The sequence below is a fragment of the Gopherus flavomarginatus genome, chromosome 6 (genome assembly GCF_025201925.1).
Source record: "Gopherus flavomarginatus isolate rGopFla2 chromosome 6, rGopFla2.mat.asm, whole genome shotgun sequence".
Classification (NCBI taxonomy): domain Eukaryota; kingdom Metazoa; phylum Chordata; order Testudines; family Testudinidae; genus Gopherus; species Gopherus flavomarginatus.
In genome coordinates this window covers 36267132-36289700 of record NC_066622.1, presented here as the reverse complement: position 1 = coordinate 36289700, position 22569 = coordinate 36267132, and the positions used below count along the sequence as shown (strand labels likewise).

General features: G+C 40.6%; 1 protein-coding gene and 1 long non-coding RNA gene across 2 annotated transcripts in view; one reads left to right on the top strand and one right to left on the bottom strand.

Moving 5' to 3' along the window:
• The window catches only part of NUP210 (nucleoporin 210), a 116011-nt gene extending 106053 nt beyond the window's left edge, over positions 1 to 9958 (bottom strand). Inside the window, exon 1 of the mRNA XM_050957942.1 lies at positions 9169 to 9958. Within this exon, the coding sequence (XP_050813899.1) occupies positions 9169 to 9335 (167 nt within the window). The 5' untranslated portion in view covers positions 9336 to 9958. The remainder of the gene's footprint in view (positions 1 to 9168) is intronic.
• Positions 9312 to 21749, top strand: LOC127053373 (uncharacterized). Its single transcript, XR_007775015.1, has 2 exons — positions 9312 to 9374; positions 20240 to 21749. It is a non-coding gene; the product is annotated as an uncharacterized LOC127053373 (long non-coding RNA).
• The last annotated feature ends 820 nt before the right edge of the window (positions 21750 to 22569 follow it).

Sequence of the window (22569 nt, the reverse complement as noted above, 5' to 3'; positions counted from 1 at the left end):
GGCAGACCTCTAAAATACAGAACCAAATAGTAATCCTTGGCTGTTCTGACTGGACTGTTCTTGTGCTTAATGCTTTTTTAAAATATATTATTTTAAACTTATGCATATGTTCTGGGTGGTCTCAGTACAAACAGTGAGATAAATGTATAATACCAAAACCGGGAACACCCTGCAATAAGGAACAAGAAAACAAACTTTTCAGGGTAATTACTGCAACAGCGGCACTGAATCCAGGATTTTATTGCTCTAGACACATTAGTAAACGTATGTTCCCTACAGCAATCCTATAATAATGAATCACGGGACATCTTACTGCCACAGACAACCATCCATTCTTTTCACAGAGTACAACCAGGCCCACGTAAGGTGATGAATAAGCTACATCCTCGCTACACCTTTAAAAGGGCATACACACCTTATGTGGGGAAGCAAAAAACCAGGGGTGAGCAACCTTTGGCACACGGCCCATCAGGGTAATCTGCAGGCCGGCTGCAAGACATTTTGTTTATGTTGACCATCCGCAGGCATGGCCCCCGCAGCTCCCAGTGGCCGTGGTTCGCTGTTCCCAGCCAATGGGAGCTTCAGGAAGAGGCGGCCAGCACATCCCTGTGGTCCACCGCTTCCCGCAGCTCCCATTGGCTGGGAACAGTGAACCACAGCCACTGGGAGCTGCGGGGGACCGTGCCTGCGGACGGTCAACGTAAACAAAACATCTCACGGCCGGCCTGTGGATTACCCTGATGGGACGCGTGCCAAAGGTTGTCAACCTCTGAAATAAACTCTCCATAGTAAAGCGTGCAACCAACTACAGTAGAAAGTGCTCTCTTTGTTCCCTATAATTTTGGCCTGGAAAATCAGCTTGCCCTGAAAATTGCCAGATTACTCAAAAAGCAAAGGTTTCTGCAAAGCTTGAAGAAAATATGTAAAACTGTTTTTGGAAGAGAGCACTGCCCTGAGGTGGTAGACCCGTATCTTATCTGCTAGACCATGGAGACTCTCATGCAAATTGCTTTAATGTTCTATACTCAGTAAGATGAACTATAAAATGGGGATAATGGTTTCTATCCATTTTTGTGAAGTGATTTGAGATGTAGGGATGTAAAAGCACCATGCGAGTGAAAAGTATAAATTATTATCACCCACATTTTTCAATTGAGATAACAGATTCAGTGACTTTGCTGGAAGGCAGTTCAGCTTACGGAGTTAGGGACTGACTGTGGAATTGGAACCAAGACACCTGGGTTCTTGTCTTGGGACTGGCACTTGATACGCTATTATTTCTTACGCTTCTCACCAGTGATTGGAGAGAAGGTAGGTTGCACTGTACATACAAGAATGGCCAAGTTAACCATGTAGTGAGCATGTTTATCTTGTCAGATGTGCTCTGAACAGCACAATGCTCAACAGGAGGTATAATTAATTTGGCCAGCCCTGCTCATTCCTTTAATTTAATGCTCTAGTGACCCATCCATTGTATTTAATTTACAATTTTTAAATGCATCATATGTTCATTCTACATTTCTTTTTCTTATCATGGACAAAAATTGTAAAAGATTGTTATTTCTACAGCAGCAGAGATATGAATGTTCTTCAAGAACAAATGACGGACCCTGACACAAAAAAGGGCATGAACCTGAAAGGTGCAGAGTGCCTTCAACACCCACTGAAGTCATTTAAGCTTTCTATTTAGGGAATAATAGTAATAATAATTCTCCTAGTCTTCTTTTCTAAGAGTATGAACAAGACTCTGGTCAATTTTACTGCAACTATTTGGAATCATGGTAAGGGGCAGAGAGACTTCAAGTTTATCAAATGCCCACTTGCCAGTGGGAGTGAAAGAATGAACCCTAAGCAGAGTCCAGTGACAGTACCTAGGTAGAACTCCAGTAACTGCGCTCTCATCAGGATGTAGCCCATCTTTTGTATCAGTCATCAGCTAACAATTTTAGTCTATTTCTACATAGGGGGTGTCTGGATAAGTTTTCAATCCTCTGTTATTATTTCAGCATTATTAAAACAATCTTCTAAGTCTTTAGGACCCAATTTGACTCCCACTGAAGTCAACAGAAACTTTCCACCATTTCTAATGGGCACTGGATCAGACCTGTAATCTGTCTTAAGACTTAAGACAGCAATACTTCATTACCAGTCAACTTTGTAGAGGTCTTTGTTGTGATGCATGCCATTTCTACAAAACAGATGCAGAAATGAGTGTGTCCCAAGAATGTAAGCATATTTATATGCCACATGTGGACATAAATATAAATTCCACACAATAATTTACAATGTAAGGAGGTTTTGCAATTCTGTGGTACAGAGTTCAGCCAGCAAGCGCTGCTATTTTAAAACCATTGCTTCAGAATGCTTCCCTTCCCCCTGGTATGATTGGGAAGTAACCATCAATTTGGAACATTTTTTAAATTAAGTTTTGTCTTCATTTCTCTGTAGGTACTGTGTTTTGCAAAAGGTTACCAATATTGTATATGATGTTTATACCTAGAGCCATCACAAATCTAGATCAAAACTTCATTTACAAAAATTATTCTTTGCTGCTACAGCAACAGTTACACCACAAGAAAGCACTGGAATCCTGAAAAGTTAGAAGTATATTTAAAGCTACACTTGTAGTTTTGTCATCTCTCATAATTTTCTTACGGGACTCCTAATATTTTGTGCTTTTCTTGAAACCCCAGCTCTAGCAGTCATTTAATTACGTGAGAATCTGAGCTTTCATCTTTAAAAAAATGCAGATCAATGGTAAGTTTCTAGCATTTCTGGTTTCAGAGAAAAGCTTGAAAAGATTAACCCAAATGCTTAAAAGACAGATGGCAAATAAAAAGAACCCACAATTTAAAAAAGCCAAATCATGAATATTTGGACTTTGAATTTCATACACATTAAGGTCAGAAGGGACCATTATGATTGTCTAGTCCGACCTCCTGCACAACACAGGCCACAGAATCTCACCCACTCACTCCTGTAATAAACCCCTATCCTATGTCTGAGCCACTGCAGTCCTCAAATCATGGTTTAAACACTTCAAGGTGCAGAGAACCCTCCAGCAAGTGACCCGTGCCCCCTGCTACAGAGGAAGGCAAAAAAACCTCCTGGGCCTCTGCCAATCTGCCCTGGGGAAAAATTCCTTCCCAACCCCAAATATGGCAATCAGCTAAACCCTGAGCATGTGGGCAATACTCACCAGCCAGACACCCTGGAAAATATTTACTGTAGTAACTCAGATCCCACCCCATGCTTGGGAATATCGTACTAGGAGCATTAATAAGGTGTTCTTCAAAAAAGAGAACCACTGATTGTGATAAGACATCATCAAAAGACCAATTTACATAGGGTTGATATGAAAGACTACATTTAACTTTGAACAATTAACCAATAAATCTACTTAGATCTGCAATTTAGGATCCCTGCACCGAATGGTCAACATTTATACCCTCAAGGGAGCGTGTTTCAAAGAACTGGTTTTAATCTAACATCCTATCTTGAATTTTTCACACAGAAAGCATCATCTACAGCCATACAGCAGAGTTACGCAACTGTTTAGTAGGTGGATTTTGCATGTAACAGTGATGTCTTCTCAGAGAGCTGCTACAAACTATCAAACCATGTATCAGAGGTCAAAGTTTGGCATGTATCTCATTTGACAGAGGTATCCTTTCAGGCTAAGATTAAAGATAATTTTGTACATATTGACTCTGTTCTGAAATTCTGTATAATTACGTGAAAAGGAGAATTTACTTAGTACAGTAAGTGTGTGTATTAACATCTAGACAACTCGTTTTGCAATTATGGTTAATCACTTCTATGTATCAAAATACCTCATGTTAAAAGAATAGAAAAGTAGGATAAATTATTAAACTACATTAATGTAGTCAAACTAGAAAACGTAGCGTTAGGTACCTCAGTTATACTACCAAGATCTTCAAAGATGTAAACAAAAGTAAAAGTTATAAATTCTATGCTCCAACGAGAGTAACTCTTCAGCAGAGTAATCCTCCAGCTAGAAAATCACATATAGGGCCAGAGGCCAACTGATCAGAAGTGTCAGAACTTTCACCATCCTCAGTTACTCAATATTCAATCTCATGTTAAATATCCCTTAAATTATTACTTATAACAAACATTTCTTTGAAATTCCTGACATATGTAAGACAAACTTTCATTTTGCAAACTAAGGACTAAATCCTATCAACAAAGATATGTGTGTTTAACTTCGACTCAGTGGAACTGTGCATGTAAAGAAAGTTATGCATGTGCATAACTGTCAGCAGATCCGAGATCAAAGAGAACCATGAAAGAAGCAGCCTATTTCAGGGGTACTTAAACATTTTCATAGCATGGACTAAAATATGTTTGAGAGATTTTCTCATGCGACATCTCCCCTTCCATTTACATTACATTGCTGGGGCAACCACAGCAATTGTTTACATAGACAGGTAACATAACCAATTATATAAAATACTTTGACAGGCTTTTAATCAAATTTAGCAGCCAGAAGCAAGGACAGTTATCAACATGTTACCAGACCACACTCCCAAACAGATAATTAGCATGGACCTCAGTCTGAGAGCCACTGGGTTAGGGTTCATCCTAGAAAGGATTCATTCCCTCCTTGGCCCCTTTTTTTAAAAATCAGTATATAAACAGGTCTTCATTCGTAGTACACTGTAAAACTTCTGCAGTTTATTAGTGTATCATTGGACCTTTTCCAATTTCTATCATCAAACAACATGTAAAATTACACACAAAAAAAAAATCATGCAGATGTTTATAACAGATTGAATGTTTACCATCAGATAAAAGAAGCAGACTCCTCAGAAACTAATAAAAAAAATCTCCCAAAATCTGCAGCAGAATTCTTGACTGGGTCACAGGCCAATGGCAAGACGTTGGAGATGAGAGCTCAGAGAGGAGAATGGAGAAGTTGGGAAAAGAATGAAGAAGAAAAGAAACAGGTAGATGCTTTAATCTAATGGTATTTATTCTACCACAGAAGTACCAGAACCCCACTCCCTGGACAGGAAGTGCTACTGAAGTAGAGCTTGCAATCATTATGAGCAGAGGAGGGAAGCAGAATGCATTATGTCCTCTCTCCCATGTTCCGTTTCCTAGAACAACAACAAGCTCTGGAAGAATCCCCATCCAGAACTCACATGTCAGAAGGAAAGTCCTCCTGATGCAGGAGATCTGAAGGTGTGGAAAGAGAAAACCCAGGGAACTTTACAAGCACAAGAAAAAAGTAACTAGACAAGACTTCTCACACCTCCTCACCATCACAGAAGAGAAACATTTCCCATAACCTATCTGATAATCTAGAATGCATTCCTAGTCTATGTAAGTTTCTTCTCTTCTAGAAAGAGGAGAAATTCAAATGCCACCCTTATCTGCTTTTTGTATCTTTGCAGAGTAGAAATGACAAAAATGATGCCATGCGCTAAATATTTATACTATGCTACCTCTGACATCTGGTAGCACTGTTCCACATTACACAATCTCAATCCTCCCTTCAGACACATGTGCCTGTATCTTGTAATTCTGATCCTTTGTTTTTTCTTGCATATGCAATTCCAACCAGCATATTTATGGAAAGGTTTGGGTGGAAGCAAAGGGGGAGTTAAACATAAGAATTGTCAGACTGGACCAGAACCCAGCTCTATCCAGTTCAGTTTTCTGTCTCTCACAATGGGCAGAACCAGATGCTTCAGAGGAGAACCTGGTAATAAGCAGATGTGCAACAATCTGCCCTCATATTAGGTCTCCTCCTAGTGCATTCTAGTTAAAGACTGGCTTTTTGGCAGGTGGTTGTGAGACAGGAAAGAAGGATTAATCAATGCAATTAACTAAACATTTTCAGTTTCGCTAAATCATCTTCATCACTTATATTCAGCCCCTCACAGAGAGCTGCTACTTCCTCCAAAAGGTTTATGGATATACATAGACTGGCACCCACATCCTGCCTGTTGCTCTGCAAGAGAGAAGTTAAGATAGATTTATATCACAAAGCCTGAAAATGAAGGCACACCTTAGTAAGTCTAAATTGATGCCAGATCTGGAGCCTTTCTCCTTCAAATAACAATAAAACCTAGCTCTTATACAGTGCTTTTCATTAGCAGATCTCAAAGTGCCATACAAAATGAGATCAGCATCAACAACCCCCTTTCCATCTGGGGAAACTGAGGCACAGAGTGGTGAGATGACATGCCCAAGGTCATCCAGAATGCCAGTGGGAGAGCTGGGAACAGAACCCAGGTTTTACCTAGTCCAGTCTCCTATACACTAAGCCATACTGCGTAAGGGTACAATTCCACTGTGATCAATATCTGATTCACACATCTCTTAATTAATGTTAACTACCACTGCAAGCTTTTAATCATGCAGAACAGAGAAACTGACATTCTGAATGGATGATTGGTGCACAGAAAGTTGATCATCATTTTTTCCTATAAACTAATCAATATATGAGAGAGAGAGAGAGAGAGAGAGAGAATGTTCGCTACTATTTTTCACATATTTACTAGAAATAATGAAGATATATTGCCTATGCAAACCCAGTACCGTTGTGATACATCTGTGACAGGGATGTAAATATCGTTTTAAAAGTTAACCGTTTAAACAATTAAAATTATATCATTTAACTGGTTAACTGATTAAAGGGAGAGGGTCTGGAGCCGCTCTGGTTGGCATGGCTGGGGGTTAGTGGTTAGGGTGGGTTAACGGTAAAACTAATGCTTACTGGTTAACCGTTTAATATTTTACATCCCTAATTTTTGACTTTTTTTCTTTTTATGAGCCAAACTGACTGGTAAACAACATATGGTAAGAACATATCTGTAGAATACACTTGCAATCACTAAACAGCTCCATAGCAAACAGCGAACTATTGTTTAAATTTAAAAATGGCTGTACCTAATAACTTGCTTCCTCTTTCTTTTCTACACATGCAGTTTAGGATTGAAATAAACTTTTGATGCAACTCTGATTACTGTTCTTCCTGACTAGGGGAGGAGTGGGACTCAAACTTGTAAGTAGCCATATTAAAGGTTTATGACCAGCCTCTCAAATATTTAATATCAAGGCAAATATACAAGTACATAAAAGTCAGAGTGACAGCTTAAATGCATTGATACAAAGGAAAAATATATTCTACTGGGATGAGTTTTAATGGTTTTCAACCACAAATTTAACAACAAAAAACTGCTACAAACGTGTAAGTGGCACAAGTGCAGATGTAATCATGAACAGACTTGGAATATCAACATTTCTTTAGCTGTACATCTCACATTCACTGCTACTGCAAATGAGAGATGTGTTACTTAAACATTGTTTAGCATGACGATATTAGCATCGTTATGAAACACCATGGCTCTGAATCTGCAAGCACTTGCATGTATGTGTTCCTTTATTCAGCAAGCAGTCCCACTGAGTTCAACATGTCCAACCTATTAGCTAACTTCTCTGTTGCTTCGTGTGAACAAGAAGGCTTCCCAATGCAGAAATGTGACCGGGTTGGAGTCAGCAAGAAGGACACCCATGCAGTGTTTGATTATATCCTCTATCCTTACTCTGATGTCTTGACCAGAGGCCAGTACAATTATTCACACGGGGCATCTTTTGCCTATTAGAACAATCTGACCCAGTGTTCCTCTTTGATCCAGTCTCTCCTGAGGCTATATACTCAGCATATTGTCTAAATCAGCCATGACAGTGAGGTATTGTCTAATTTTTTGGTGGAGGGATTGAGAAAGGGGTTAGCTGTTACATCTCATGGTTTGTTTCTGGCATAATCCCTAAAGAAGAAACACCAGGGGTGAATGTGACTCAGTATTTGGACAGACGTCTTAAGTTTTCGCCTCCACCCTTACTACCATGCCCTCATATGAGTTGGTGATAGGTACAAAGCCACCTCACATGCAGGGTGTGCATATGTATTCCTCTGTACCTAAAAATTCCTCATCCAGCTAGATATACAAATACTTTCTTGGCTTTTTTTCTTGCCCAGAATTCAACATCTAGATCCACAAAGCTATTTAAACTCCTAACTTCCTCTGTGGATCTGGTGATGGGTGGGTGTGGAATTTTTCATGCAGATGGTAGAAAACTATGAGGTTTGTTTTTCAAAATACATATGATCAGGCCCTTATGGATTTTCCCAAAAGCAGGTGAGTGCCCAGTGTTGACAGGATGGGAGAATCGCTGGTGTTCCCAAAATACGTAGCATATGTGCTATCCTTGGAGGAGCTAGCCAATGCATATATTGGATTCTCACTATTAAGTGATAAAGTGGCAAGTTAAAATATAAATATAATGAATGCATGCTTTAAATAAAAAAAAAAAAAGGTATCATTCACAGCCAAAAGCTACTGAACACTTTCAAATCACCAGAAAAAAATCACTACTGGTTGCTTTGCGAGCATATCTGATGTAGCTTTTACATATGAAAATGTCAATGGTGCCATCCAAGGGTGCATACAAGCAACCCCCTTTCTTAGTTCTTCCTCCCCCTATCCTGCATTGCACTCGCTCATTTTTATTGCACTCCGTACCCGTCATATCCATTTACTACACAGTAAGCACGGCGAGGCCTTGCCTACAATACACCAGGATTTCTCAGCCCTTCTCCCACCTGTACCGGGGCCCCTGGGCAGCACGGCCTGGGCCCTGTGCAAACACGCGTGGCAGAGCTGGTATCTGCGGCTCTTCGGGCCCAGCCTTAGGGCAGTGCAAACAAAGCTGAAATTTCACACCACGCTCAGTCCCAGCCCAGCCTCCCCAAGGACCCAGCCGCTCCTCTCAGCCCCAGCAGCATGCAGGGCCCAGATCTCACCCGCCCTGGGCGTGCTGGAGCGCAAGGTGCAGCGGCGCGACGCTCTCAGGCCCAGGCTCGGCAGCTCTCAGGGGCCACCGGAAGCCGCGTTAATAGCTGCAGAGCCCGGCCGCCCCACGGGGAGAGCGCGCGGACGCTTCCCCCGAGGGTGCCCGGCCAGAGCCAGACAGGCGGCTGCAGACAAAGGGACGAACGAGGCCGCAGGCTGCCAGGCCCCTCGTGCGGCTGCAGCCCGGGCTCCCAGCCCCACGTGCTGCTCCGGGCGGCTCCTGCGGGGGCCGCCCGCGCCACACCTGCGCCACGGGCAGCCTGCCCCCGCGCTCACTCACCAGCGGTAGCAGCCCTCGCTGGCTTCCAGGGTGAAGTTGATCCTGGTGCTCCGGGTGAAGGGCAGCAGCACTTTGGGAATGTTCAGCTTGGAGGCCACGGAGAAGGGCGGCGGCAGCAGGAGGAGCAGCAGCAGCGCCCAGGGCGATGGGGCAGCGAGTGGGGCCATTCTCCCTGCCCGCGCCCGGGGCACTGGGGACGGCTGCAGGTAGGGAGGGGGCTCAGTCTCTCCCTGCCTCCCGGGGGCGGCGGGGTCAAGCGGGATGCGAGGCCCCCAGCCGGGGAAAGGTCTCCGGGCCTCCAGCTACAAAGTGGCCGAGCCCTGGGCAAAACGCTTGTTGGCAGGCGGCGTGTGGGCCAGCTGTACCGGGATCAAGAGGCGCCGGAGTGGCCGCGGCGCCTGCATGAGGCTCCGAACAGCTCGCCAGAATCACAATCACCCGCCTTGTGCTGCTATTCGAGGGACGTCAGCGGCCGGGGAAGTGGAAACCGGGCCTGAGACTGTGGGGAGGGGCCGTGTGCCTCAGGGGAGGGTGCTCAGCCGCAGGCGGGGAGAGCAGCCGCAAGTGCTGCTGCAAAGAGACTGTCACATGGCAGCCCCCAGCGAGTCCCTGTGACCCCCTGCAGCACCAGGCAGTTTTTGTTTCACTTTCAGGTGCTCCTGGAACACAGGCGCTTGGGCCTTTCCAACCTTGAAGGCTGGATGCAATATCCCAGTGAGGAATGGAAGGAAATCTAGGGCGGCCTAAATTAGGAGTGGGACAGGTGTCCCTGGGTTTTTTGCATAATAATTGTGGTGTGGGAGCACAGTGCCACTTTAGTTGGGGGAAGCTCAGACCAGGGCCGGCGCTACCATTTAGGCAGCCTAGGCAATCGCCTAGGGCGCCAGAATAATTGGTGGGAGGCATTTTGCTGGAGGGGGCGGCAGGCAGCTCCGGTGAAGCTGCCGCAGTGGTGCCTGCGGAGGGTCCGGTGCTCCGTGGCTCTGGTGGAGCTGCCGCAGTCGTGCCTGTGGACAGTCGGCCCTCGCGGGGCTCCGGTGGACCACCCACAGGCACCACTGCGGCAGCACCACCGGAGCCGCGGGACCAGCATGCGGGGCGGCGAAATTGCTGTCCACCTAGGGCGCTCAAACCCCTAGCGCCGGTCCTGGCTCAGACACAGAGCATCTGTTTTTTTTACAAAGGCAGTGAGTACCTGCAGCTCTGGTTGACTTCATTTGGAGTTCTAAGTGCCCAGAAGTCCTTGAAGGCCCAAAGTGACTTGCTCAGGGTCACCCACAAGTGTGTTTTGAAACGGATGGGAGCAGAGCCCAGGTCTCCTGATGTAGTTTGGGCCATGCTGCCTCCCCTCTTAATAATAGTTTCATCTCAAAAGCATTTTACAAACTTTGATTAAGCCTCCAAACCCACGCTTGTGTCCTCTGTGGCAGGATAATCCCATAAAGCTATTTACTGTGAACGCAACGCACACAGTCATTCATGTCCCATTTTGTCACACTACACAGAGGGATATTTTTTTCACATTTATCCATATCTATCACAATGTTAGTCTACATATCTGTGTCGATTCACATTTCTGTATAGTAGAATTAGTCCTTTGGCACTCATTATGGCCTCTAAGAAACTCCTTGCACTGAATCAGTGGGAAAAGAGGAATTATCACTACCCAGATTTGGGCCATTAGAGATCTCTATTAATTTTGAGAAACAATTTTTCTGAAAAAGACATTCCAGAAGCAGGGCCGGCTCCAGGCACCAACTCAGCAAGCAGGTGCTTGGGGCGGCCAAGGGGAAGGGGCAGCACATCAGGCTCTTCGGCAGCAATTCGGCGGTGGTTCACTCAGTCCCTCTGGGAGGGAAGGACCTGCCACCGAAGAAAGTGTCGCAATGGAGCTGCCTTCAATGGCGAGCGCAGCTTTTTTTCTTTCTTTTTTTTTACCGCTTGGGGCAGGAAAAACCCTGGAGGTGGCCCTGTCCAGAATCTTAAGAGGTAGGAAGGTGATATTATCTGAGTTTTACAGGTGGGGAAATTGAAACAGAGAGGAATTTAAATAATTTACTAATGTCCTAGTGAGTCAGCAGCAGAACATTAAGGAATCCAGAAGTCCTGATTCCCTACCTTGTTCTGACTGCCCAAACATTAGATAATATAGGATTATTTTTCCATGTTTCTATAATTTAACAAACAAAGTTATATGCAGTGACAGTTAAGGTTGTGTCAGGACACACCACATCCACCCAAAACCTGAAAAGCATGTAAATAAAGCAGTGATTCTGAAACTTTTTTATTGGTGACCCCTTTCACATAGCAAGCCTCTGATTGCGACCTCCCATCAATTAAAATTTTTTTTATATATTAACACCATTATAAATGCTGTAGGCAAAGCGGGGTTTGGGATGGAGACTGACAGTTTGCGACTCCCCTTCCCCCCCCCGAGGAGTCCTGACCCCCTGTTTGAGAACCCTTGAAATAAAGGAAAAGATGTGCATTCCTCTCAAACTTTGTGTTGCATATACCACTAATGCTACTATGCCAGCGCTTCATGAGGATTTTGCTTCTATTGCCAACAGATACACAAAAGCAAATATGTACCCCTGCTTCATCCAATGTTTTACTCTAGTTCAAAACCTTAATGGTAACCTCAGCAATGTTAAGGCAAAATAACTTGCTAGTTGTGTGTATGTCTGAATCAGCACACGAGGAACAACAAGGTAGCAGGTAATGACTGCCCATTCTGGAAGATGATGTTTGTAAGATCTGTTTCCCATAATATGTTTAAGATAATGTTTAGGTCAAACAGTTGGCTCAGAAAACTTGCTAACATATCTGAAGCTCAGTGTGAAACCCAGACTGTGCTAGTGAGGATATTCCCGTTCAATAATATGTGTGGAGAGTACATTTTTTCCAGAAATACTGAATGGTATCCTTTTGGCTTAAAAGATGTTCATAGCTGTTCAAAGGTAGCTGCAATTCCTACTACAGGCTGGCAAAGTTTAATCTCATAATTGACCAGATTCATCCCTGGTGTAACTCCACTGATCTCAGTGTAATTACACCATGGGAGAATATGTCATAAAAAGGGGGCTTGCCAATCTGGAGAAGAGGATGCTGCCAGAGCGAGGCTTGTTGAGACCAAAATAGAGTGGAATTCATCATGCCAGCAGCCTGCTTCCAAAGACTATGGGTGCTCTGCGTGAAGCTTGTTCTTAATGACATTCATTGCGTATTCAGACATTTGCTCAAATCCTTTCACCTCCAATAAAGCCCCAGCATCCAGATTTGAAATATAACTGCTAAATATCTGAATATGAAGCCAGTGCAATTCAGTGAATAAATTATGTTTTCCAACAGAAGGCTTGTTTTGCTTCATTCCAAAGGAGAGCTCCAGGAGGAATTCTGCCTCTGTAATTCAGCCTCCTGGAGCTTCGAAGCATGTGAGATGGTGCAGCATACTCCTCTTGTGTACAGGCTACCTCTGCTAACTAGTACTAAGGGGAAATGAGCACTGGCACCACCTTCTCCTTATCAACTTTGGGGGCTCACACCCTAGCAGGTGGGTGGAGGTAGTTATATCTGTGCTTGGGCTCCAGTTATACCCATTATTTTGCACGAGTATAAAGGGGTTATTGTGACCTCTTCCTTCATCTCTCTGCGCATGAGATTCATCTGGGTACATTATGGCCAAGGATAGGAACTGGAGCCCAGATTCACAAAAGAATTTAGGATTCTAATTTCCATTGATTCCCATGGAATTTAGGAGCCTGGCAACCTACTTAAATCTAGTCTTGTTTTTCCCTGTTCCAGTGAAAGTCCACAAAAATAGTACTATATTCTTTTGGGGGTGGGGGAAGGTATTCTAGTATCTTCAAGTATACTATGGTTTATTGAGTAATTTAAGCAGGTATATGGAGGTCATGGAAGAATGGGACTCTGTTTTCAGGATTGATGTTTATTTATGTAGAGTATATTTGTATCCACATGTATGTTTAAAATAATGTTAAATCAAGTGTTTTATTTCAAATTGGAAGTTAAAATGGGAGGTGTGGTTCCAGCATGGAATGTATGGGGAAGCTGTTCATTGTGACTCTCAACTAGTAGTCTAGCTGGGTTGCTAAATCAGTCAATAAACAATACTTAGAAGGTGCCAAAAAAATTAAAAGTACTATGTAAGTGCAAAGTAGTAGTATTAAAAACCTAGTTCATCCATTGATTACAGAATATCCCCATTAGGAAAGTGAAATATTCTTTTACATTCTTGGATCCATAACCTCCAGTCCGTTCAGAACCATTCAGCTAGGATAATTTCTCATTGTCCTCCATATTTCCACCTTCACTGGTTGCTGATACATTTAAATATCAGATTTTGAATATCATGTTTAATATTTAGGCATTTCCAATCTGTCTTATTAAAGGCCCTTAATACTGGTGTATACCCCAACCAGATTGTTGTGTTCCTTTGATGATTTATTATTGTCCCCTCCCTCTTCTTCTATTTGCATTCTCTCAATATCATGCATTTGTTCACCTCGCCCCTCGCTAGAGGAATGTTCTATTAAGGGACATTCTTATTTTAAATCTAAGTTGCATACTCACCTTTTTAACAACCTGGTTTCAGTCTTTTAAAAAAAAACTAAAATATTTTAAAGGCTGATGTGACATATAAACTCTGCTTCTGAAGACTTGTGCATGTGCTTAAAGTTAAGCATGTGTGTATTTGTAAGCCCTGAGTATTTCCAGTGAAGTTGTCTGTTTGCGTAAGTACGGATAACAGGCTCGGCTCTGTACTTGCAATTTCCCTTATATGTATATTAAAACTAATATGTGCAGTAAATATAAATGATCAGTCAACGATACAACTAGTTTCTTCAGCTCTTATCCCCTCTCTATTATGTGAAAGTCTGGACAAACTGAGTGGATTTATAATGTGAGGTATGGGTCAGAATTAGTTTTCTTGTAAGAGTAGTCATACAACGTGCCCATGTAGTGCATAATGTGGTAAAGATCACTATCAAGACACATGCTTTTTCTTGAAGAGTGGCAACACAGAGCATAGATGGGTAAAGAGTAAAAAAATAGCAAAACAATTAGTGGACTAAAATTCTTCCTTCCCATTATTTACACTATTACTAAGTTGACTGAATAGTCATAACAAATAATATATAAGAAAATGTTTACCTTTTTCATTGTTCACAGGATTCCTGAGACTAGAGTGTTGTTTTCTCAAATTTAATCATAAAATAGTCTATGAAATGATTTGTGAAGGTTATTTATAGCTTAATATTTGAAATCCAAAATAGCTAGCTGTCTTGCTTAGTTGTGTGATTGGTCACAAATTGCACTATATTTATTTCTGTTCCATCGCGGAAACCCTGATTCATTCAGGAAAGCATCATTATTCAGCCAAACACCTAAGCACATGTTTAATTTTAAACGTGTGTTCAGCTCCTATTAAGTATGTGCTAAGTGCTGTCCTGAATCGCGGCCTGGAAGAACTTAGCTCCTATAATCATGTGAATATGGGTGTGCCCACAGAAAGCAAATTTAAAGTTCACTTTCCATGAGTATTCTAGTGTGCAGCCCTAAAATTCACTGTCTGTGAACATAGATGTCTATAGGACAAATACAAAAGGTTTCAAGAATATGGTAGAAGATTTTGTTTTAAAATCCAATGTTTATATAGATGTATGTGTACATTGAGATTCTCACTCCCTCTGCAGCCCCTTTTAGCCGTGTAAAAGCATTGGAGCAGCTCTGAGGGACCCTAAAACACCTGCTTCCAGCTATGGGAGGATTTCCCCAGCTTAGTAAGACAGCCATAAGACTGCCTTTGAGGGATCTCTTTGCAAGTCTGTAGCATATGTGGTGGGAGCAGGTGGGGCTACAGCTACTTGCAGAGATGCTAATTAATGCGCTGACCCATAAAGCAGTCCTCTGAGACAGCTATAACTTAGAACAGCTTCCAGGGCTGTATGCCAGAGGCGGGAGCACCGCAGGATTGGGAAGTGGTTAAGGTGACTTAAAGATATCATACTGTTCCCTTCCCCCTGGGCTACGAGTTTTGGTGCAGCACAGACTCTCCCCCACAATATTTATACAGGCACACCGTGTAACCTGTCCTGAGCTCTCCCAACTATATTCCATTTGCCCAGCACTTTTTATTATAACTCCCAGCTTTCAGTTGCTTATAACTTGGTTGGAGTTTTACCTTTTTGAGCTGACATTTTACAGGCTTAGTCTCTTCATGAGGAACAATTATTTTTTTAAGCTTGATTTAAAATGGTTTAGTCAGTTTTGCCATAGTCTCCTCCCCTCCCCCCTCTCTAGAGCCTGAGGTTTTTGTAGTTGAAATTTGGCAAATTTCCCCATCCAGCAAAGGACTTTGTAAGCACATCCTTAAGTAGTGGGACTTAGTGTTATCCTACCATGCCTGTTTTGTATGTATTGCTCTATATTGTATATTGGGCCAAATTCTACTTGCCTTACCCACGCTCATAGTCCCATTTATGGTAAGGCAGTTTTGAAATCAATGGAATTAGTTATGTGAATAAGACAATTAATATTCAGTCCATTCTATCTGAACAATGTGCTATATTTTGTTATGAATGTTTTGTTAGAATTAAAAAACAAGTTATGGAAATAATTTCAAACCTGAAATTTTAGGCCACAGATTGCTAGTATATGGAGGCACATTATTCTTAAAGTCCGACAGTCCCAGTATGGAAATAAAAGAACTTTGTAAACAGTTGTGGGATCATTGCCAGTGCCACATGAATGTGCCAAGATACGTGAAATCAGAAGAATTATGTAGGTTCAGAAAGGTAAGAGTAATTAGTTATATAATTTTGCGCAGTATTCTGTGCAATGCAGGTGGTTAGGAAGTATGATTGAACAAAACAGTTCCAGCTCTTGTTAACCTTGAAAGACTCAAGATTGCCAGACCTGATTTGCCTATTAAAAATTTCCAGTGTGTACATGCCACTAACTGTAATGTGTAATTCATATGCCTACTTACGTAAGTATGTATTAATGTTAATTACAGTCAACGTGTAAGGAATTCCTAGGCGTTCATCAGCTTCCATTATGTAGATTTAAGGGGAAAAAATCTCATTCCTATGTTAATATCCGTCTTTTGAAATCGCTTTCTTTCTTGTGAGACTTTCATTCACTCATTCATTCAATGAACGGCTCATTAATGTGAACTATTATCTGCATTGACAGGCACAAGGCCAAAGAGTTTGAAAAGGGACAGCTATAAACAACCTGTTTTAATAGCTGTAACATTTACACTGGAAAGGTAGATAAACTTGAAAGTGAAAAACATCTGTTTTTATCTGATAATATCCTGTTTTATAGTTTCAGCATTATGACACTCATCCTGAATAATTTGAGAAGGTTTTACATCATCTGGGAAATTCTTGCAAGTGAAATGGATTGATATGACAAGAATATAGAATTAAAAAGAGAGAAGTTTTGGGACCTAATTCACCATACTTTGCACTCACACAGGACTTCCACTGGTATCAATGGGAAATTTGGCTGTGCAAAGAATGGCAGATTAGGCCCCTATCTTATTGATTTGCTAATCAAGAATGTTCCTTTCTGGATAATTTAAAACAAAGTAAACTCAATGTAAATCTAAATTTACATTCCTTATTAACATTAACTGCATGCTATAATTTAAATTTTTATCCACTTCATCCCTTATGTATGAGGATTTATTTATTTCACTCTAGCACCTTGCAGAGATACCTGTTGGGAAAAGCTAGGTAGAATTAACCACAGTGCTCAGTTTTATAGCTGCAATCGATCCATCAGTAGATCTCTGCAAGCCTGAAGGGATGTTCTCAAAATTCTTCAATAGTCAAATGAAGGTGTAAAAAGTCTAATATAATAAACTGAACATGATAGCTTGATGAGCTGGGAAAGTGAAAAATATGCCCTTTATGCACTTTTTTCCCCTCTTTTTTAACTAATTATCAATATATATCAGTATATAGCGTAGTAGTGAAAACTAATGCTCAAGTCCTACAATGAGAATGGTGTAGGTAGACCTGGGCATTTGCACTTAGGCACACTGAAGTCAAGATGTTTCAGCGTGGTAGCCGTGTTCGTCTGTATCAGAAAAAACAATGAGGAGTCCTTGTGGCACCTTAGAGACTAACAAATTTATTTGGGCATAAGCTTTCATGGGCTAAAACCCACTTCATCAGATGCATGGAGTGAAAAATACTGTAAGCAGAATATATATTATAGCACATGAAAAGATGAGTGGCCTTACCAAGTGGGGGATCAGTGCTAACGAGCCAATTCAGTTAAGATGGAAGTGGCCTATTCTCAACAGTTGACAAGACGGGGTGAATACCAAGGGAGGGAAAATTACTTTTAGTAGTGACCCAGCCACTCTCAATCTTTATTCAGGCCTAAATTGATGGTGTCCAGTTTGCAAATTAATTCCAGTTCTACAGTTTCTCATTGGAGTCTGTTTTTGAACTTTTTTGTTGAAGAATTGCCACTTGAAGTTGTAGTCTTCAGTTGAACACAGGAATCTGCCACCACAGTTCTCATTGCAGCTTTAGGGTCTAAGTTATCATAAGGTAACTAGTAAATGTTAACAGCTTGAACACATTATATAGTTTACTCCTATATTATATAACATTGCGTTGACAGAACAATGGTTTGAAAATTATAGTGTGTGGTCCCTTGGTGATAAGTATAGCATTTTTACATGTTCCACAGACCTGCTTCCCAGCGGTGAGGAGTGCACCATCATTTAAGGAGTCCATTTTGGGAGTTGAAACCCAGGATTTCTAGATGCTTTCTTGAGTAACTTTAAAAAAAAAATGTTGTACCCTGTGTAACTGCTTTGTGTCTTTTTTCAGCCAGTGTTTTTTTGGGGTAAATCTAACTGTGATTACATTTGTGGAGGACAACAAAATTGTAGGGGTAGGCCACACACAGGATGAGAAAACCATACTGCAAAAGGAACTGGAGAAATTAGAGCAGTGGAAAAAGCGAGCAGCCAGGACTTATTTGGCACCAAAAATCCCTGTACCCAGGGAACAGAAATGAAAAGCATAGGTACAATATGGGGAAGAAGGTGTTGTATTACTTTTATGCATCCATTGCATGAAAGTGCCAATTTCTCTTTTGTTTCCTTAATTCTGTTTTAATGTTGCTTTCATGTAACCAAGCTGCTAGTCAGGTTACAGCGGGGAAGGTGTACATTCAGGATCAGGAAAGCATATAGTCATGAAGTGGTCTGTCAAAAAAATTGCCTGCAGTACAAAAAGTTTGTGAATCAATGACATAAAACAGCTTACAAAAGAATACCAATGACACAGATTCACTGTAGATTGTAAACGTTTAAAGGCAAGGACTGAAGTGTTCTGTTTGGTAAAGGTATCTTTCTTTTTTGTAGCCCCATCACCGTAAAATCTGCATGCCTCAGAAACATTTTAATGAATTTGTTCTCACAGCAGTTATGGAAGCATTATTATCCCCATTTTGCAGATGAGGAACTGAAACACAGTGAAATTAAACAACTTGTCCAAGGTTTCACAGCAGGTCTGGGGGAGAGCTCGGAAATTAACTCATATCTCCTCAGTCCTGGTCTGGTGCATTAACCACAAGGTCATCCTTCTTCTAGAACATTTTGGGTCCTGTATACAATAATAATAGACTGTTGTACAAAATAAAAATTAATAATTAGAGTGCATTAAAATATTAGAATGGAAAGAAACCTATAAAAACACAAAATCGCTCATTTCATACCCGTAGAATCTGAAAGGAGCAGAGACATGATAAAAAAAAAATTTGAACTGTCCCTTATCTCTTATTGAAATAACACCAGAGATTACTAAACTGGAATGTATTTTTTAAACTTGATTTGCTTTTCACCTCTGTTATGCTGCTAGTTTTATTATTGCTTTCAACTAGACAATAAAAATAGAAATGTTCATTTCACCAGGGTTTCTAGGCAGTTTCATTTTCTGGTTTTCATACAGTAGCCTGATGCTGTTGTTTGCAGGGCCAGCTCTAGGTTTTTTTGCTGCCCCAAGCAAAAAAAAATTGGCTCCAGCCCCCGCTTCTTTTTTTTTGCTTTTAACCGTTTACACTTTGCAGTTTTGTTTTGACTGTTTAAAATTTAAAAAAAATTAAAACAGAATTTGTAGTTAGTGAAATAAAACAATTTCCTACTAGTGTAATTTTAACATTTAATTTTAACAAAATCACAATTACAAACAATTTGGGTTCAACTATACACTAATGAAAAATGTTAGTGTCTTCCAGTTTCTCATAAATTAAAAGAATTTATATTAACTGAATTTTTCTGGTTTTTATATTTGTGTAGTCATTTAATTTTAACAAAAACACAATTACAAACAATTTGAGTTCAACTATACACTGTAATGAAAAACATTAGTGTCTTCCAGTTTCTCATAAATTAAAAATGTATATGAACTGAATTTTTCTGCTATTTATACTTGTGTAGTCTTTTAATAAGTCAGTGAAGTCTAATTTTTTTTGCAATAGTACTTTAAATTGAAATTAATGCAAGTCCTGACTAATGATTTTGAGACATGGTGGACTTCAAATAATTTTTTAGTAATTTCAGTTTTGAGAAACTGCGCTCACCAGAAGCCACTGATACTGGTAATGTTAAAAGAATGTGTAATGCTATAGCAGTGTTTGGAGTGAAAAAATCATTTCTTGCTATAAATTCTAATACTTCTCGAGGAGATGTTGTAGGACTTATTAGCTCAGATAAAGCTATTAATTCATCATACAATTCTACTGCATCAGTGTCAGCAGTGATATCAGCACGAAGCACTAAATGTAGGTCTTGGCAGTGCTTCATGAGGTCTTGTTTGGAAAACTGATTTTTAATATTTCCAATATCATATAAAAATTCAAAAGTTTCACAGTGACCGTGCGACTGACAATCTTTCTTCAATGGAAGTTATACCTGCATCCAAAATGCAATAGAAACATTCAATTTTAAACCTTTCATTTGGATCAAGAATAGGATCATCATGAGCCTCATAATAAAACTGTCTTGTTTTTTTTTGAGGACAGATGAATTGTTGAGGTGCAAACGTTGGTTCAAAATCAAGATCTTCTGCTATTGTTGTTGCTTCTTTGACAATTTCTTCAAATCCTTCATCTGAACAGAATTTTTTAAATATTCCAGCATTCTGTTCAAAATTGTCTTTGCCTCGGATATGTCTGTGGTTATGTTCTGCATAACTTTGCTGGTCAAATTAATTTGATTTAGAATATTATGCCAAATAACTGTGCAACATGAAAATTGAAACTGCATCATGTTCTGAGCCACTTTTTCAGCTTCATGTCGAAATGAAGGATCATATGACAAGTCCTGGCTTATTTTAAATAGTGCATTGTAAATCTCTCCTGATGAATATCGGAATGGTCTAATAGTGTCTATCTTGCTTTCCCCTCTAGTTTGACTTAGAAGTTTAAGTGTGAGGTTTTGTTCAAGATGCTTCTTCAAGACTGCCCAACAGTGTGTGGAAGCACTAAAAAAGTTGTAAATTGCTTGCACTGTGGTAAAATATGAAACGGCATCTTTAGATGATTTGGCAGCATCACTAACAACCAGACAGAGTGAATGCGCAATGCAAGGAATGAAAAAAGCTCGATTGTTTAAATTCAGTGTACTTTGCTGTACACCCGCATGTCGTCCTTGCATGTTTGAGCTGTTATCGTACCCTTGGCCACGCATAATTTCCAAAGGTATTCCATAGTGTTCCAATCTCTGTAGAATTATATCTGTGAGGGCATTCCCAGTAGCTTTGTTCACTGGTATAAATTCTAGAAAGTGTTCACAAATTTTCACTTCTGCATTTTCATCAATTTCAGAAATCGTAAAACTATTCACATTTGCTCAGTTTTGCTCAGATCTTGAGTAAAATCAACTATAATTGAGTAATATTTGGCATGTTTCAAATTCAATAAAATTTCATTACACGCTCCATTAAAAATTAATGCTATTATCTCATTTTGTGTATTTTTACCCAAATAATGGGTATGAATCTCTCCATCTTTCACTCTTTGTACATGCTCAGCCATAACATTATCAGATTTGGCAATAACAACCAATTTTAAGAAATTTCCATTGTTATTCTCATATAAAATATCTGAGGATCCATGGAATGCAAGGCACTGTTCGGCTAGGAAATTAATGATTGCCAGTAAACATTCCAACACAGTTTGCCAACGTAGAATTTCTGAATTTTGTTGACGTTGCTGTACTGCATCAGTTGTTGTACCAGAACGTAGTCTGTTTGACAGCTCAATCCAATTTGTCAATGAGCGTAAATGATTTTTTTATGTTTCATGTTTTCAAATGCTGATGCAAATTTTGCCTGTCATTAAAACCTGCAGTTGCCAGAAGAATGTCCAAGTTACAGAACAGTTTGCAGCAAAAACAAAAAACTACATCTTTGGTCTGTGAATACACTAACCACGATCTACTAATTTGTTCCCCATTTTCCATTTTTTTCTTCATACTGAATGGCATAAATCGATGATTCAACTCATTAAATGAATATTCAAATGTAGGATCTAGTTTTGAAGGACCTTTTTTCACAATAATCATTTGCATTGCATCAGTAATTATTGTCGGCCGTGTACTTGGATCCGACCCTATGTCTCTCCACCTTCCAATAATTGTTCTTCAGTTTTAGATTTGGATAACAATTCTTCGTTTCTGGACTCTTCAGCTGAAGTACTAAATCTTTGGATGGATTGTGATTGTTCGTCTTTATCAGTTAGCGAAGATAATCTTTGGTCAGATTGTTGTTCATCTTTATCAGTTGATAAAGGTAATCTGGTTCGACTGGTCTTCATCATTTCTTAGAGCTTTCTCCTTGATTGTTGACTTTTTTTGAATAGTTTTTTGAAGTACGAGATAGTTTTTTTAATTCTTTTTGCCATTTCTCTCTGTGTTGCCGGTAAGCAGCACCGGAAAGTCATTTTTGTTTTTGTCCCCCCATTTTAGCCCTATAACCACTGGCACCGATGCAAAACGGAAATTAATGCAAATGGCGCCGATAGGGCAGCACAGTACATACATGTAATCATGATTTGAGTGACTGTGTCACAATGTGACACAATATTTTTCACATCACGTTCCTATTACACTACTGTACTTGTCATAGGTAAGGCGCTAGTCATTGGAGTAAGAGAGCTTCCCACAAGCTCGGATACACACTGGACCCAGCCCTCCTGGTGTTTTCCAGCACTGAGGCCGCCCAGCTGGCAGCCTGAGGGGCATGCAATGGAGAGAGCTCTGGGGCTGGAGGAGCCAAGGAAGAGGTGCTGGGCTTGCTGGATAGATGCTGCCCCTCTCTGCCAGGTCGCTTGCCCTCTGCAGGGGGA